General features: G+C 40.9%; 1 protein-coding gene across 3 annotated transcripts in view; it reads left to right on the top strand.

Annotated features, from left to right (window-relative positions):
- LOC126395385 (electrogenic sodium bicarbonate cotransporter 1-like) overlaps positions 1 to 17,527 on the top strand; it is a 40,511-nt gene that overhangs the window by 6,826 nt on the left and 16,158 nt on the right. For 2 of the 3 annotated variants that reach the window (XM_050052801.1, XM_050052802.1), the window contains exons 3-13: positions 402 to 578; positions 7,121 to 7,253; positions 8,504 to 8,664; positions 9,414 to 9,593; positions 9,803 to 9,898; positions 10,512 to 10,588; positions 12,277 to 12,434; positions 12,576 to 12,663; positions 15,055 to 15,209; positions 16,103 to 16,219; positions 16,670 to 16,844. In XM_050052801.1, the coding sequence (XP_049908758.1) occupies positions 402 to 578; positions 7,121 to 7,253; positions 8,504 to 8,664; positions 9,414 to 9,593; positions 9,803 to 9,898; positions 10,512 to 10,588; positions 12,277 to 12,434; positions 12,576 to 12,663; positions 15,055 to 15,209; positions 16,103 to 16,219; positions 16,670 to 16,844 (1,517 nt within the window). The remainder of the gene's footprint in view (positions 1 to 401; positions 579 to 7,120; positions 7,254 to 8,503; positions 8,665 to 9,413; positions 9,594 to 9,802; positions 9,899 to 10,511; positions 10,589 to 12,276; positions 12,435 to 12,575; positions 12,664 to 15,054; positions 15,210 to 16,102; positions 16,220 to 16,669; positions 16,845 to 17,527) is intronic. The other variant, XM_050052803.1, reaches the window with a different exon arrangement.

A 17,527-nucleotide genomic window follows, 5' to 3' on the forward strand; every position in this document is an offset into this window, starting at 1 on the left:
TGGTTGCTTCAACGCTTACCCTGCCAGTTATTACCAGTATTGAGAAGAGTTTTCCCTCTCTCTCTCTCTCTCTAATTACTTCCTGAAGACATTAAGTCATCATTTCCTGTATGGCTGCTGTGTAGGAAGTGGAGGGCATTTATTTGAATCTGCAGTTTGACTGACTGACTGACTGTATCTCTTCCTGATTGCACAATAAGCAACAAATATCAGTGAACCATTTGTAAACCTCAGCACAAGCCAAAGCAAGATGCGTCAGAGTGGCTTTGTGATAAGCAAACATTTCACACCACAACCCAGTGCTGACATGGATTACCAGCGTTCAGGATTAATGTGATTTCCTTGTAATTTTGATCGTAATCTGACTTGCATTCCCTCTATTGTGTCGTGGTTTTTGGCAGGTCACCACACAGTGTACATTGGTGTGCATGTTCCCAAGAGCTATCAACGGAGGAGACGCCACAGACGCAAGTCTAGCCACAAGGAGAGGCGTGAGCGAGCTGACCACAGCACGGAAGGATACAAGTTGGACGGAGAGAATGCAGATGAATCCACCACAAACGTCCTCAAACCTCTCAGTAAGTTCTGATAAAACCAAATTCAGTGAAAGCACCCAGTACACAGACTATACATAGATATTAGCAATGATTTTATCGCTCTTGAAATGTTGGTTAAGTCAGTTGGGTGAAGTCCAGCAGCACTCTGCAAATCACAGCCTACAGGATATCAGTGCTTCTGTAGTTAAGGAGGTAGGGTGGGGTGGCAGCCAAGAAAGCAAAAAAAGAAAAAACACTTAAAAAATCCCCAGACAGAAACCTACACTCAACAGAATTAGAGTAGCAAGGGAATGGGAACATGTTGAATACTAATCTGCAAATGACACTGGATTGGCTTAAAGTGTGTAAAGTAAATACAAGAGGGGTATAATCTGTCACCTTGATGATTAACACAGCACTTAGTGGGATTTGCAAGGGCGGATTCTCAGAAGATAAAAACCAGGTGGATGGAAAGAAAGAAAAGGAAGCAGAAACAGCAAATTTTTAAAATGTTTCACAAGCTTGATAAGGATATTGCTGCAACAAGTCGATCTAATACAACCTCAGCACAGAGAAGAGCAATGACAGAACAAAGAAGGATCACGTAATGGTAAACTGAAGTGATGACGCAGGATCTACCAACAGAACTAAATGAATGTTGGTCCATAATGTAGATAAAGATGCAAAATGCACATTAAGAAGTGCATTGAGATCGTTGTCAGTCTCAAGAGTCTTCTTCCTGCTGTAGGAAGACATACCAGATGTCTCTCCTTATATAGAAGCTTAAGAAAGTGCCATGGTACAACCATTAATCCCAAGATCGTTTTCTAGAACAGGAGGAATTATAATACCAGAAAGGTCTTTACATATAGGTCAGTACAAACCCATATGTCTCTTGAATGTACAAGATGATATATTTAAATATACATATTTTTTTTAATAATGTGGTTTCACAGGTGGGAAAATTCTCAACAACTGTCTGTAAATGAGCCATATAATTGTATAGGGATCTCTTATGTTTTATCTCTAAGCCTTGATGAATGCTTGGTACCACCACATAAACCTCTTACGTGGGTAATTAAAAGAGTAGCAAGCATTACCATTGTAAGCTATTTGCAAGACATACAATTATCAAAATACTGGAATTCACCTTGAAAAGGCACAGCCAGGAAACTGGCATAATGGGAAAGTGTTTAATCTCTGCTTTACTGCTGTTGGAGGTAACCATTAAAGGTTAAGTTTGATATTTTCCAACCAGTACCCGACTCTCCCATGTTTTGTGTCTGGGTGACTAATGGGAACAACAGTTTTTGAATTTGGTCCAGTATTGAGTGAGAGTACTGCAGACGGCAGCGGCGCAGCGGGCTGCAGTGTAATCACTCAGGGCATTTGTGCACCATCAAATTACGTCCACTAAAAGGGCTTGTTTTTGCCACTGACAGACTCAGATTGTTATTTTAAGTGTTTGATGATAGCATTACGGAAAGGATCCCTACAGAGGTAGACCTTTTTGTTGAGGAATAAGGCCCTTTTTGTTTAACTAGAAACAGCCCCAAAATTGCCATCACCAAACCCACCAGACTCCATTCAAATAAACAGTAATTTTAGCATGTATAGAGGCAGCATATTTTCATATCTAACTGGATGAATTAAGGCTTAATTTCAAACAACCCATAGTTGGTGATTATTGAAACAGCGGAAAGGACGAACAAAGATGGTTTTTAGGGGTTTATTTTGTTAAGTCAACTATGAATGAAGTGTGTTCTGTGTTGACAAAATAACTTTATTTAAATGGAGTCTGGTGGGTTTGGCAATAGTAATTTTGGGGCCGTTTCTGGTTAAAAAAAAAAAAAAAAAGGATTGTATTCTTTAACAAAAAGATCTGTTTCTGTAGAAATCCTTTCCATAAGTTGTCAGACATGTATAATAACAATCTGAGCCAAAAGCAAGAGCTTTTAGTGGATGTAAATTGACAGTGCAAACACACCCAGAGTGATTACATTGCAGCCTGTTTTTCCGCTGCAGGCTGCAGCAGTCTCACTCAATATTGGACTTGAATTTGCCTCCCACCTCATGTGTCGACAATGTCAGCAGCACCTACATATCTCAAGGCATCAAATCCAGAATTATAAGATATAGCTGAACTGGTAGTTACATGGAACATCACATGTTTAAATAAAGCTTGAAACAAATATGTAGTGAAATATGCTAGAATGGTAACAGAGCCATTTCAGATTCTTCACCCAAAAATTCAGACACTATAAGGAAGCTTTAGCTTTTTTAGGAACTTGAGCAGACGATCATGCATTATGCAATAGGCACTTTCTGTAATATACAGAAGAGAAATCCTGAGGTGAATTTGGAGAGTGAGTTGGAGCACCGTTTTTGGCAACACCCTTAGATAAGGTAAACTGGTAGAACAGCAGTTGAATCAGGAAACTGTGGGCATGCCAAAATAGTTTTTTCAAAGCAAAACCGGGACAGTGGTTCAGCTGAGAATCCACAGAGAAAGAAGCTCTTGTGCATAATTGCTCGGCTGCAGTAATTGTGGGAAAATCAAACCCCAGGGAGAACTGGGTGCTTCTAAATGGATCTGGGAAATTAGACCGTACATTACACTGTGTGGTGCGGACCAAGGTGGGACCAGAGTATCAGGCATCAGGGGTGTTGTGAGGAAAATACACCTGTCTCATCATCTGACATTTCATTTTGTAAATACAGCAGCTGATTTTCATTTATTCTGTTGCACATAAGGTCTATTTTCACAATTGGATGCTGATCAGAAATGAGTGGAGCTTATCATTTTATATCAGTCAAATGAGATTTTATCCTCAGCACCGTTTGATGCATTTCCCCACCTACGATCACACCTCTCAGTCATGGGGGCATCACATTAAGCTGTCACTTCATAGACTCCACAAGGCAGACAAGCACTTGAGTAATCCTCTCACGCTGCTGGCTCCTCTGACACTGTAATCCTCCTTTTTGTTACGCCTCATGCTCGAGTGTAAACCAGCCTGTATGCTTAGTCATCTGAAGGTGCCATGCTATGATAAGAGTTTTGCTCACATTAATCTCTGCCTAGATATCACCGGCCCTATCTGATAACTCTGTGAAAACTGCATTGTAATGGTACTGTTTCATCAATTAAATTATTTTCCAATATTACAAATCTATTGCATAAGGACATGAAGAAACCGGCATACCAGCATATCTATAAAAGGCTATTAGATTTAGTATTTGTTTTTGATAATGGCTTTACAACTATTCACTGCTCAATTGCACATTATCAGTGTCGTAAAACTCGGAACAGTAGCTGTGAAAAGTGAGTATTTCGTCATAACTTGCAATCTAAACATAAGTAGCAGTCAGTGTTACAGATATAGCCTTTCTCCTTAAAGACCATTTCCAAATCTTTCTGGTCTTTTTCATAAATGCCCTTATTTTATCCTGTAGCACTTTATGTGTGTATGGTTCAAACATGGCGCCATTTGTTTAAATGCGAACAGTGTTTATGGTTCATGCATATAGAATCAGACTGTAAATCAGCAGATGGGGACAAAAGTGGAGACAAACTAAACACAGAAGCAGGTTTTAACTACGGTTCACTTTAAATGCCCTCTCAAACACACACAAACTACTTCTTGCTCATCCTACGGTATCTCCGCAGAGGATCTGAACTGTAAATAGTCTTGTTTGGTTGAATGAGAGGACAGACGCTACTGTATGATGAGGCTAGAGCCACTGTTGGGATAAATGTTTTTCCTCCTGTTGAGAACTAAACCACTTCAGTGACCCCTGCAAAGATTTTCACATTAGATTTTTGCCCTTTAGTTAGTTACAATAGAAAAAAAGCTCATTTTGGTATAAAAAGACAACACGCATTCTGTGGATAACAAAATCAGGCTGCCATTCATTGTCTGTGGAGCAGCTCCAGACTTTATACCTTATAACATCACAAGTTTGAGACACGCGACTCTGGTTTCTGGCTTTGAGAGAGAGTAACGCATGTTCACAAACATTGATTGAGCTTTCCAAGGTCATGGAAATAACATACTGGAATTCTGAATTCAGGTGGTGTTCCCCTCTAGCTCCTCTGCTTCCACCATGAGCTCACTATGAGTAATTGGCATGCGTCTGTAGATTTCACAAGGTACATATGTGAAAATGGCGCAGAGGTAGGGGGGAGGGTGTGCCAGAGATGATAGTCAGACAGTGTGGTGTGTGGGTAGCGTTCAGGCTGACGTGCGCCAGACGACAAAAGTCCCAATTCAAAACACACACATACACACGCTCCTAGACAGTGTATCTAGAGCCCTCCACTTGATGGATTTTCCGCTGTTTTGCCCTCTATCTAAATCCACATAATCTTGTTGACTTTGGCAAACTCTGTGGAGCTGTCCACTTAAAAGTTGTGTGCAATTACAACAAAGGCCTGGTTTTCATTGATAACACCAGTTGTGAGACTCAAGAGGTGAGCATTGTTGTGTACACGACGTGGCGTCGTTAAGTGCTGTGTTAAAAGTCACGTTCTGTAAGTGGGAAGGACAGCGGAAAGACCCTGTTGCCATGAGGAAAACTGAAAGATCTCGTGTTTGTGCTTCAAGCCAATGGTGGATGACGGTAGTGTGTTGCACAATAATGCTGATGGGCAGACACTGTTTTCAGTGTTTCCAACACACTGATCCTGACCTTCATATAGCTTAACATTAGATTTCCTCGCTACAGTAAAGTTCCAACTGTACTATTTAAAAACAACCATCCTAAATTAAGCTTGGGTGTGCTGTGTGGGGATTAAAAGGTCACAGGCACTGTTACGTTGTTGAGGTATCCACCTGTGGATTCCTGACTGGTACAGTTCATCAAGAGAAAGCTGCATAAATAGCCTCCTGTGATTTACCACTTAACCTCCACTTTGACTCATTACTTCAGTTGCACAACTTTCCTAGAAGTATCAACAAGAATAAATAGTCGTTCTTCCAATAGATAACCCATTATATATAGGATAGAACACACTGGTGCCCTCTTGGTACTTTATCAGTGAATCCTGAGGGCATAGCTTTCTCTTTATGTCTATTTCTGACGACCAAGACGAGCATTTACTGTAAGTGTTCAATAATGACGAGTCAGTTTTGTTCTGAGATAGATCGTGGCACACCTTGCTCAGAAGGAAGTGACAGTGTTTCCTGGTGAGGGTGTGTTGTTTAAGTTTTTTTTCCTCTAATCTAAATACCTGTGGTTTTTGTTCTCATGGGTTCAAGCAGGTTCGAGAGGTCTGTCATTCTATATAGTGAGGCTGTTTCTTTTTCTGCAGATATATTGAATATATAGTCAGAAACAAACCACATGTAAAGATTCCTGCATTTCCTTTTATACATCTACATTTGTTTTTCCAAAACGCAAAATTTGCAGCCTAATGGTTCAGATTATTCTGACTTCTGTGGTTATTTGGAAGTCTGAAAGTATATATATTTTTATTTTAGTATAACATGACTTCCATATATTCCCAAATGTAATCATAAATTAACTCAACAAATTGTTGTTGTTGTTGTTGTTATTGTTATTATTGTTATTGTTATTGTTATTGTTATTGTTATTATTATTATTATTATTATTATTATCATCATCATCACTACTGGTTCTAGTATTCTGTATTATAATTCTGTGTGCGGTTTGTCCAAGTGGTGTTGCCGTACCCTGTCAGAAGCCATCAAACACTGTACTGTCTCCGTATTCTATTACTTTTCAAATGTATTAAAAGTGGAAGACTATAATATAATATTAGTGTTAGGTAGGCTATATGTCTGTCCATTGTGTAAGTTTTTGTAAAGTTTTATGGAAATTGGTAATTTTTTGAATGGTTATCTCACAGTGTTTTGCTAAATCCCTGTCATGCTAACTAGCTAGCTAGCTAGCATACATTCTGTGCATTAGCTAACGCTAGCGAACAACCCATTCTGAGCGTATTCCACTTGCTAGGTTTTATGTTCCCATTAGTTGTTGATGGGAAACTTATTATTGTAACACCATTAATACCAATAATAACACTTTATGTCAGTCAGGACGTGCATGAAAGGTAACATTAACATCAGCACCTCATCCCCCAGACCCCCACACAGATTTAGTCCACCCCAGTGTTGACTCCATGGCTACAGCCTTGAAATGTTCCTTGAGACTATAAAATTCATTATAACTCTGCTAGTGAGATGTACTGTGTGAGTATTTGACTTCCAGGTACTTATTTGCAGAGGAGAGGGAATCAAGCTTTTAGGAAAATATATAGCAGCGTAAAGCCAGATTATACTTGCTTCACTCAGATTTTGCAACCAGACTCAAGTCTGGGGATAGCACCTTGTATTCACCTTTTGTGTTAGATTCTGACCGAGCAATTAGGTACTCAGGGAGTGTTTACATGGTGACATGACTTCATGAGCAGCTATTTAAGATGTGTAACTTATTACATGCAGTTACATAGTAACTAACCTATTTCTCACCTCAGATTCATTGATGCACAGCCAACATGAAGGCTGCACAGTCACAATGAGACTTTTGGTGGTCCTTAGCTTACCTCTTTCTCCCCACAGTTTCTCCAGCTGAGAGGATCAGGTTTATCCTGGGAGAAGAGGATGATGGTCCCCCACCTCCTCAGCTCTTCACTGAGCTGGACGAGCTGCTGTCTGTGGACGGGCAGGAGATGGAGTGGAAGGAGACAGCGAGGTGAGCCGCTGAACTGAATGTCTCTTTAAGCCAGGCACGCGATCTGTCAGACCCCCCCACCCCTTTTACATTAAGAGCCATGGGCAGTCTAGTCAAAAATTTCCTGCTTTACAATCCCGGTGCAGTCAGCGGAACACAGTCACTTATGAATAATCGTGTTTTGTATGTGTAGGGAAATAGGCCGTACTCCAGTGAACTCCCAGTCTGCTCTTATCTGATTGAGATCTGTAGTACCTGCTCTGTGAGAGCAGGAAAAGGCAGAAACTCCCACATGGTCAAAACAAGACTTAATGTAACAGTTAGCTCTGGAGCACATGGAATTTGGACATTGCAATGTGCATATCATTAAACTGTTAAATGTTTCCCTGTATTAGTGTCAAAAGTGGCTTTTACATAGTTCTGTAAAGTCCACGAGTGACATGTCTTCATTGAGCTAGAGAAAGCTGTAACCAAATTGAGATAGTTTTAGCAGTACTTGGCCTGGGGTATACACAGTTATGCCACAGATAGGATAACTAGTAGGGCAAAGGCATAGTCATGCAATATTTTTAGGAAGGGAAAGTGGGGGTTACATGAAAGGGAAGATAAACGAACTTCTTGAGGTCATCCGTGGCCAGGCTCGTTTCCTAGTAAGACTGTGTGGTCACAGGCGTGTGGACCAAAGCCAGAGGGATACTCTATCCCCAGAGGAAACCCCATCCTCAGGCCCTAGGAGAATGGCTCTTTTGTAGCGGTGACATGTGAGGCATCATTATTATTAAAAAGAATCCTTGTCCTGAGTCTTACCTTGGAGGCTAAGCTCTTCCATGGTAGTAACAAAGTTTTGTTTCTCACATTTAGACATGTGCGTCACAAAAGGCTGTCTGTTGCCATTCCAGCATGCAGAATATTTTCTCAAGTCTAGTGATTTATTTATTTTTTCTCTGCTGTCCTGCATCCCCTACCCTTGGCTTATGAACTGTGACCAATTCAAAACACCGTGGGGTTGTTGTGTAAAGAAAAGGGAGCCCATCTTGTCTCCTTTTGTTTGTGGCCCATATTTGTTCATAAATGTACAAAGCCACCGATATGTACTTTTATGTTTAATGTTCAGTGACCTTTACTGTAGGAACGTGTTTGAGAAAGTGAAAAAATTAAAGCCATTATGCACGGTGTGACTTTGAGGTACACCAAGTTCCTACAGCAGCACAAGCCCAGTACTGTAAACACATCTCAACACTTGTCTTCCTTTTTTTTCCTCCTCTGTCCAGATGGATCAAGTTTGAGGAGAAGGTGGAGAAGGGTGGCGAGCGCTGGAGTAAGCCTCATGTGGCCACTCTGTCCTTGCACAGCTTGATGGAACTCAAAACGTGCATCGAGAAGGGCACCATCATGCTGGACCTGGAGGCCTCCACGCTGCCACAGCTTGTCGGTGGGTGACCAGAATACTGACACACTCTCAATGAGGACCTATTATGCTCCTTTTCAGGTTTAAATTTGTCAGGTTAACATGCTTTAATGGTCAAAAAACATAATTTGCCTCAGCCTGTCTGTGCTGGAACACCTGTATTCACCCTGCTATCTGAGAATGCTACATTTAGCACCTGTCTATTTTAGTCCCCCCTCCCCGAAAAAACCCACTCTACCACATCTTGGCGTCTCTGCACCGTCAGTGCTAATAGAGAATAGCAGCACTTTCTACCACAAAAAAATCACCAATAAAAGCTTCTAGACACAACCGGACATGTTCCAGCAGGAATATGACCCTAAATCAGCAAGAACTTTACAACATCAGCAACCAAGTTTACATGTTTCCCTGATGTAAGCATGTAGCTTCATGTAGCAATGTGGGATACATGATGTAAACACTTGCAGTAGTGTACCTGGAGCAGATGACCACATTAAAAATCCGGCACACTATGATGTCACTGTAGCCATAAGACAATGTTGGAGACAGAGTATTTAGACTGGTCTAAAGTCTGAGATATTTGCTCACAGGGATTACTGTGAGCAAAATACAAACATTTACTTCATTATTTGAAACCTTGGCCATGTTTAATACAAACACCCGTCACTGTAACACTGTATATAAGACATAAAATTCAGAAAAGGATAATAGGTCCCCTTTAAAGGTACTGAAGAAACTGAGGGTGACTTGATCTCGATCTGTCCCTCTTACAGAGTTGATCACCGACAACCAGATTGAGTGTGGTCAGCTGAAGGCGGACCTGAAGGAGAAGGTCATGTACACCTTGCTACGAAAGCATCGCCACCAGACCAAGAAGTCCAACTTGCGCTCCCTTGCTGACATTGGCAAGAGTGTTTCCAGTGCAAGTAGGCTGTTCACCAACCAGGAGAATGGTAATGCAAAACCAACTTTTTTTAAAGTCCCTCTTAACCCAAAGGATTCCACCTTTATTCTCCTCTGGTGTCTTATTTCTGTCTTACACATATTTTTCTCTACCTAATCTTTTCCATCTTGTCTTTTCCTTCCTTCTTTTCCTTGTCTTTTTCCTTCTCTTTGGGTCTGTGCTCACTGTCTCTGACCTACTGAACCTGCCGTGTTATAGCACGCAACCCCCTTGAGCACCCTGTGCCTTGTTTAAGCCCACACGACCCAGAGGAACCATGTGAGGTCATGAGGAGCTCCAGCATGGGATACCTCTGTAAGTGAGGTCACAGCACTCCTACTGAAAGCAGCAGAATCGGGATATACTTCATGTAAAAGTAGCTGGCTGGAGATATACAGTTCAATTCTCCTTTAGTCCATTACATTAAAAGAAGCTGGATGTGTGTTTATTCAGTGCTACAAACTTAAAGTCAGTGTAGAGACCCACGAAGATAGAATAGCTTCACTCATTAAAATGTACTAACTAAATATTTATCTGGTAACAGAAAGCTAAAATGTCTTAGACTCTGTTCTGTAATGTTGTCAGTAAATGGACCATATCAAACTGAGTTCCAGAGTTTACATTCACACCCATTTGCCAATCGTTGCCTAAGCAAATTTCTGCTGATGAGCAGAGGCAGTGGACCTAAGACGGCCATGGATCCCAGCTCTCCTCTCTCTGAGGGAATGAATGACCATCTGGCATTAGTCCTAAAGCTTAAGCCTTGCCACATTTAGCTAGGTCCTGAGTTTTCTGTCTCTCTTTGTGTTCTTTCCTGGTGCCTTTCTTTTCTGGGACTTGTCCTCCTCCTCTGCCAGAAATGTCCCGTTTGAAGCTCTGCAGTGTCGCCCGGCCTCTTTGATCCTAACAGTGTCTTACCTCTCTGCAGGTAGTCCAGCTACTGCCCACAGAAACCTCACCTCCAACAGCCTGAGTGACTTCTCTGACAAACCAGAGAAGGATCAGGTAATCTGTTTGTCTCTCTCTGTATTGTTGCATCTATTATGCAACCTCATAATGGATGATACTTAAGGTCTCCATTCACAGAGCAGTACTATGCAGTGTCATGTGCTGGGCTGTGTGTGCGTGCACAAGCTTGTGAGCCTCACAGACTGATAGATGTGACCCCTTTGCTCTGTGCTCACAACAAAAGCTTACTGTCTCTCATCTTTGTCCCGTGAGTTTCTATCGTCAGCACGTGCAGTTTCTCTCCCTGTCATGACTCATGATCGAGTAGCTTACTGTAATTAGGCTGCGTGGTCTGCAGATACAGGGCACACAGATAAAAGCTCACAGAAGCAGTTAAACTGTAACAGCTGGAAGTGCACATTTAATGAAAGTGTAGCTGTGTCAAAATGTTCTGTTCTTGGACATGACACCAAGGTCTTAGTTAATCATCTCCCTGCAACTAAGTTTTTTCTTTCATCAACAACTTGTCTGTGTATTATTGTACTTTGCATATCAGTTTAGTGGAAGACTGTAGATGCAGTTTCATATGCTGTAGTAAGGTGTGTTTATTAGGTGGCATAAAGTCAAGCTGCTGTTCAGCACATAATTCTAGGAAAGGGCGGGCACTACCTGTACCGGTGGAAACACCGCGTCTGTCCCAACCTTGTTACAACCACATTTTAATCAGCACATTTATTTAAAATGTCACATCTACCTTTGATCACACTGCATTTGGCAGAGAAAGGGAGTTTGTGTGTGCATGATCTTGTGAACTTGTATTCAGTGTTACAATGTTGCATGACATTTTAAAGGAATACTTCACCTCTCAAATAACATTTGTATATCAGTGGCTCCCCGTTATGTTGACTTGTGAAGAAAACTTCTCGCATGCCTCCACAGTGAACGGAGAATCCAAAATTCTTGATGAGTCGAAGTCATAGGGATCTGCGTTTAACAACAGCAAAACTATATCAAAACAACGGTCTACAAACTGTCACACAACTTGTGCAGTTTAATCCAAGTCTCATTTATTCAGTCGTGTGGTCATTACTTCCCAAACAGGCAGGACCTTGATCTAGGCTCTTTCAAAACCAAACTCCATTGAAGAAAACAATGATTTTACCTTGCTAAACATGGGACCTGCTGGTCTACTGCTGCCTCGATTGGTTAGTCAGTTTATGTTATTGTGTGACTTTGATGTTTTTAAGGGTTAGTTTGGATTCACAAAAGTCACACAATAACAAACAAACTGACTGATTGAGGCAGTGGTGGAACAGCCACTCCCATTTTCTGCAAGGTAAAAATACTGTTTTTGTCAATGGAGTCTGGCTTTGAGGAGAGTATAAATAAATTTGACTTTAAGTTTTGTTTTCTGTCGGAAAGGACTGTCTGTTTAGGAAGTATAGAAGAGTATGACTGGATAAATGAGACTTAGATTATACTGCACAGGTTGTGTGAGTTTGTAAACCAATGTTTTGATATAGTTTTGCTGTTAAGTGCGGACCCCTAGGACTTCAATTCATCAAGATTGTCACTGTGTTTCGATTCTTCATTCTTCATGGAGGCATGCAAGAAAAACAAAGTTGTATTCAATGTAACATGGTCTGAGTAATAGATAAACAAATCATCATTTGGGTGTGAAGTATTCCTTTAATAAGCAGATTTTTATCTTTTCCTTCCCTGCTCTGCTATATCTGTCCTAACAGCTGAAGAATAAATTCATGAAGAAACTGCCCCGTGATGCAGAGGCATCAAACGTGCTGGTTGGAGAGGTAGACTTCCTCGATACTCCCTTTGTGGCGTTTGTCCGTCTGCAGCAGGCTGTCATGCTGGGGGCTCTGACTGAGGTCCCAGTGCCCACAAGGTAGAGCACACACCAGCCGCACCATTAACTGAAAAATTTCCCTACTGGTCATGGTATTTGGTCATGGCCTCAATAAAATCTGCCACTTTACTTTCTGACTTCCTTGAATGTACTCTAACATCACATTTTCTTGTGACTTAGATTTCTCTTTGTCCTGCTGGGCCCCAAAGGTAAAGCAAAGTCCTATCATGAAATCGGAAGAGCCATTGCCACCCTGATGTCAGATGAGGTACTTTTATTAGTATGCTAATTTGATGGTTGTCTGTTTACTTTCACTGTTATTTACATTCTGCTGTTGAGACTGTAGGTTTTGATACAAGGTTGCTGAACTTGTATTCAGGGATTAACTTGGGTGCCACGGGTCCCCTAAAATTCATGTTTTGTACGTTTTATGGCAACAATGATTGAGTTTTGTTTAACTGCTTTTGTTTCGATTTGCAAACCAACAGAGCTGATGGAGAAGACTAAATCAATCCTTACTGCTCTAATGCAAAGAGATCTCATCCTCTTTAAGCTCTGATTGGACTAATTAAGCTCTGATTGGTTGTGAACCTGTGATAATGGCATCTACAGAGCTCCTTTGGAAAGAGATTGCCTTTTCTCCTGACAGTGAAACACCCCATTAAGGTTTTAGAAGTTGCTAGAAAAGTAAGGAAACCGGTTCTTACCTTTCCATTCAGTCTACCGGTGGTAATGTACTTAGGCACAGCAGTGCTTTGAGCTAAATGCTAATGTCAGCATACTAACATGCTCACAATATCAATGTTGACATGATTTTTGGCAGGTATCTGTTTTATATTTACCATGTTAAAGGGACCGTTCACCCCAATATTATTTTTTTTTCTCTTAGCTGTAGTGCTTTTTATTCATCTAGATTATTTTTGTATGATTTGCTGAGTGTTGGAGATGTTGAGCATAGATATGTTTGCCTTCTCTCTAGTATAATGGATATATAATAAAGAAACAATGGAACTAGATGGCACTCAGCTCACTAGATGGCACTCACTAGTGCTAGAAGCGCTCAACAGTAATGTCTCTTTCCAGATATCATGACCCGATTACTCAAGATAATCCACAGACCTTGTTGTGTTTCATGTAGGGACTATTTTCTTTCCACTAAACTACACGCACCAATCGTATCACTGTGCAGAGGGAAGCGTGCATCTACTACTAGCTTACTCAGCACCACTGAACTAGCTTACATTACAGCTCAGCCAAGGAGGACACCATTAATGTTTATATCTTGTGCTGTCACGACCGCAAGCCTATCATCCATGCGTAGATGCTTCCTTTTGCATGGTGATACAGTTGGCAGGTGTGGTTCGGTAAAAGGAAGATAGTTCCTACATAAAGCTGCTCACGAAAAGGCCTGGGTTATCTTAAGCATGTCATGAAGAGACATTGATTTTGCAAATGTATTTTTTTGCGCTTTGAGCACCACAAGCCGAGTGCCATGTAGTTCCATTATGTTGAAGAGATGACGTCTTTATGCTGATATCGCTAATACTTGGTAACGTACACCAGAACAACCTAGATTGATGAATTGCACTGCAGGTAAGAGGGAAAATATGCATTTTTGATACTGGGGACAAACGGTCCCTTTCAACTAAGTTTACTGTGTTAGCATGCTACCACCAGCTAATTAGCTTACATACAAAGTACAGTTAAAGCAGATGGGAATAGCTTTAGTTGTGGGTCATAAACCAGGGTCTTGCACAAATTGAAATTTTGTCTTGGTGATGGCAATTCAGCCTGTGGGGAACATGTATGACGATCCATCAAATAGTTTTTTTGAGGCATTTCAATCAAAACCACAAACCTCACAGTACTAGAGTCAAGTGGGACTACACCTCCTGCAGTACTTGTCCTCTTGCCAAATCTCTCAGCTCTCTGGATATTGCAGTATTAATCATCACAGCAGTTTGCCTGCTCAGTCTTGTTGGCAGTGAACAACTTATAGCTTAATTGTTAAGCCGTGTGTTGAAGTTGAAGGAGGCCAATCTGTTTTTGTGATGGCAGAATAAATGCAATACAATGAGGCAAACAGTACATACAATACAGGCTTTTCCAACATTTTCAGTGTTTGTATCTCCTGAAATAACTCTCCTGTGTTGTTGGTTCACGACGTACTCAACCCTGAGAGCACCTTGCCTGCAAATTCCCACAGGCCTCATTTCTTCCCAGCATATCTCATATGTCAACACGGCAGGATAGGACATGTTTTTCCAGGATTTCCTCAAGTTAAACTTTACCCTCTATGCTCTCCCGCGCAACAAGCGGTGTCACAGGTTTATCAAATGTTTGTGTTTATGTGTCATCAGCCCTGTAGTGCTGTACCTGATATCCCTGTGGCCCAGGGGTGCACACAGATAATTACTCATTATTTATTTACATTGTAAAAGACTTTAGAAAATTCTTGGTTGTTGTCAATATTGTAGTGGTGATGATGTTTAGCATCATTTGCATTTCAATGACACACTGCACTCTGTATGTGTCATCAAAAGCGAGTAGGCAGTGTTCTTCAATGAGCCATTGTAATAACACATTCTGTGTTTTTTCTCTGTCTAATGTTGTTATATTATTGATTACTAATAGGTTGGTTATGTTTGTTTGCTTACAGGTGTTCCATGATATTGCCTATAAAGCGAAGGACAGGCAGGACCTGCTGGCTGGCATTGAGGAGTTCCTTGATGAGGTCATCGTCCTGCCCCCTGGAGAGTGGGATCCTGACATCAGGATAGAGCCACCCAAGTCCCTGCCCTCCTCCGACAAGAGGTTAGCTCGAACCCACACAACATAATCCAAATGAATTAAGTTACTGCACATAAATCTATTACAAATCTACGTATCTAATATGTAACATGAACATATATTTGAAACCATAAAGACATCTTCCCCTCCATCAGCCATCACCTCCATTCTTCTTTTCTTAAAGCAAGACTGTGAAACTTTTGCTGTGGAGTGGCTACAAATAAGAATTACTGGGAGAGTTTAAAGGTCCAGTGTGTAGGATTTAAGGGGATATATTGCTAAAAATGGATTCTAATATTCATAACTATGCTTTCATCAGTGTTTTCGTTAGTTAGAATGAACCATTCATATCAACACACGGAGTGGTCCTCTTCCACAGAGTCTGCCGTGTTGTTTGTACAGTAGCCCAGAATGGACAAACCAAACACTGGCTCTGAATAGGGCCATTTGCATTTTCACATCAGCCACCATAGTTCTCCTTTACATTGGCCACACAGGAGGAATTTCAGTTGGTTGCATCCAGCTGTTTAGGATTTAGCTGAAATGCTCTGACATAGCACAGGTGGAGAAATCACAAGGTTAGAGAATGGACTACGTGAAGTTTGCTAACATATGATGACATTAGCCACCATAAACTGCTGGTCATACCAGGCCAAGTACAGCTGTAGCAGTGTGTGCATTTTATTGCTAATGAATTAATCTTTTCATTTGTAAGAAAAGTGTTATTTCCTTTTAAAAGTTACATCCATCTTGTAAACTATATATTTAACAGCCTGTATACAACATTCATTTTCACAAAATACAAGTGTTTATTGTAAAAATGACTTAATTAGACCCCATATTTTTTGTTTTGGTGAACTGAAGGACAGCATGTTTGAAGGCATGTGAAACGTGACTGTTTGTCTTGTCTGTTAAAGGAAGAACATGTATGCCGGATTAGAGGCGCCACAGATGAACGGCGACACTCCGCATGATGCGGGACATGGAGGAGGAGGAGGACACGAGGTTGGAGAGGAACTTCAGTGGACCAAAAAGTAAGTCCGATTTTACTGTCTTAAATAAAATTGGTGCGGATACCATAAAGTAAATCATACTCACAGTGTAACCTTGTCATGATCTTCATACTAATAGTTGGCTTCATGCACCTTGTACATGAGGGCGTTATCATCCTGATTATAATCTTGATGACATGTGATTGTTATCAGTGAAGATATGCATCATAACGTGAAAAATCTGTTTGTTTGAGTCTTTTTATTTCTCCAGTAAGTTTTCAATGAGGAAATATTCCACACATGACTAAAAAATAATAATTCCTCACTATTCAGTAACTATGTTTTCCTTCATTTAGAACACATTTTTCTCTTTTTGAGAAAGAAAGAATCTTTTTCCCACCTTTTGTACATCATGCATCATTTCTGCAACTTAAGTAAGCAAAGTTATGAAACTGTGTTGCACCTACTTACTCGAATGGCTCTGTTTTCAAGGTTCTGTGGAGGTCTTGTCCTGGATATCAAGAGGAAGCTGCCATTTTTCGCCAGTGACTTCTACGATGCAATACATATCCAGTCTCTGTCAGCCATTTTGTTCATCTACCTGGGCACAGTCACCAATGCAATCACTTTTGGAGGCCTGCTTGGCGATGCTACAGAAAACATGCAGGTAACTCTCCTGCTTTTTATTGTAGTTTTGTCATTATATGTACAACAAGTGAGGTTTGTGTCTGCAGAGATATTGTGGTGCACATTTAAAGGGAAAGCTCCACACTGCTGTTGTATACAGCTGACTGCAGACAAAACAAGTGTCCCATTAACCTTGTACCAGCCAAGCTACGTTATGACTGCTGACAAAGTTTAACTTTGTGCTTAAAAGATGAACACTAACCTAAGTATGACCACTTGGAAAAAGCTGGACCTGAACACAACTTTTTGTCCCTAGTGTAGGTCAAGCTTGATCCCCCATTTCCCACAATACAACTCGATAGCATCTCCTCTTTGACCCTCCCTGACTCCAAAATGTTTGCTTAAAGGTTTCCTTAAAAACCCTTGAAACAGTCATACAAAAGTAATTCATCCTAATCATCCCTTATGACTAGAGCTGGATATTGTTTCAAATATCAGTACTCTTTATTGATACTGACACTTGAATTGGCAAGTAGCATAGCTATACTTTCAAACATTTGGTAGCTAAGCATGCTGGACTGCCAACTCTGTCAATACAACGTGCTTGACTTACCACAGACTCTATGGGATGTAGCTGCTGTTGCTGTGGGTGTGTGAGCTCCACGATGGGGGCAGTTGCTGAATGTCGGCCTGCACAAACACAGTGACAGGGCTTACTGTAAG

The sequence above is a fragment of the Epinephelus moara genome, chromosome 9 (genome assembly GCF_006386435.1).
Source record: "Epinephelus moara isolate mb chromosome 9, YSFRI_EMoa_1.0, whole genome shotgun sequence".
In the NCBI taxonomy this organism is placed as follows: Eukaryota; Metazoa; Chordata; class Actinopteri; order Perciformes; family Serranidae; genus Epinephelus; species Epinephelus moara.